The sequence below is a fragment of the Salvia hispanica genome, unplaced genomic scaffold (assembly GCF_023119035.1).
Source record: "Salvia hispanica cultivar TCC Black 2014 unplaced genomic scaffold, UniMelb_Shisp_WGS_1.0 HiC_scaffold_777, whole genome shotgun sequence".
Classification (NCBI taxonomy): Eukaryota; Viridiplantae; Streptophyta; class Magnoliopsida; order Lamiales; family Lamiaceae; genus Salvia; species Salvia hispanica.
The window spans coordinates 1-1,042 of NW_025952551.1; the positions used below are offsets into that span (position 1 = coordinate 1).

The 1,042-nt window shown below is 42.9% G+C and overlaps 1 protein-coding gene across 1 annotated transcript; it reads left to right on the top strand.

The window, feature by feature from the left end:
• Positions 1–303: 303 nt before the first annotated feature.
• Positions 304–951, top strand: LOC125200018 (the record flags this gene model as incomplete). The annotated part of the gene is made up of 1 exon (XM_048097822.1): positions 304–951. A coding segment is annotated over exon 1 (648 nt), but the record flags the coding sequence as incomplete, so codon positions are not given.
• Between the last annotated feature and the right edge of the window lie 91 nt (positions 952–1,042).

Genomic DNA, 1,042 nt, shown 5'->3' on the forward strand with positions numbered 1-1,042 from the left:
CTCGTTAAAACAAGCGGTGCAAATGAAAATGAAATGAAAATCGCGTTTATATAGGATTTAAAAAAAAAAAAAAAAATGAAAATCGGCCGCTCGCCGGTCGCTGGCCGATCGGGATGCCACAATAGCGGCTAGCCGATCGGCTAGCGCATCGGCGAGCGCCGAGCGATCGGCGAGCCCACGCCGATGCGCTCGCCGATTTGCCGCTCGCCGGCCGCAATAGATCGGCTAGCCGACCGGCTAGCGCGAAAAATCGGCTAGCCGGTGGGCTAGCCGCTATTGCGGATGCTCTTATACTAGCACATAATGTCTGATGATATGGAGGAGTTCAAGTTCTCACTCAAAGTGATGGTCAATAGAGAGAAAGGTAAGGTACTTTTCGCAGAAGCCGATAGTCATTTTGCAGATATTTTGCTAAGCTTCTTGACTTTGCCGTTGGGAAGAATCATCAAAGTCCTCAACAAACACTACGGAGACGATGAGGCACCTACCATTGGAAGCTTAAGCAGTTTGTACCGTAGCTTAGTAAATCTTGATAGCTCCCATTTCTGTTCAGAGGGTGCTAAGCAAACTCTGCTCAATCCTAGAAGCTCTATTGAAGATCAATACAAAATGCTCAAACTTGACATTGTTGATTTTCAACCACCTAAATATTTGTATTGTAGAAGGCACTGTTTATCTTCTAGAATTCCTAGTGTGAGCGTGTACTACGATAATGCAGCTACGTGCACAGTTAGGAAATGTCGCGATGAGATGATAGAAGAAGAAGGTGAAAAAGGATGTCTAGATGCTTCTGGAAATGGAGTTTTCTTTATAAATACAGCATCTTTCATAATCTCTGATGATCTCAACATGGTTCCAATTCAGAGAGGACTGTCAGGAATCATCAACATTCTTGGCATTACAGATATAGACGGAGCTGAGCAAATCAATGTGACTTTTGGCTTTAGTGAGGTGATATATACTTGATTCTCTAAATTTTGTTAGTACTGTACTGTTTTTCTTTACTAACTCTAGATTCTTCGTTAGATTATGAGTTTGTTGA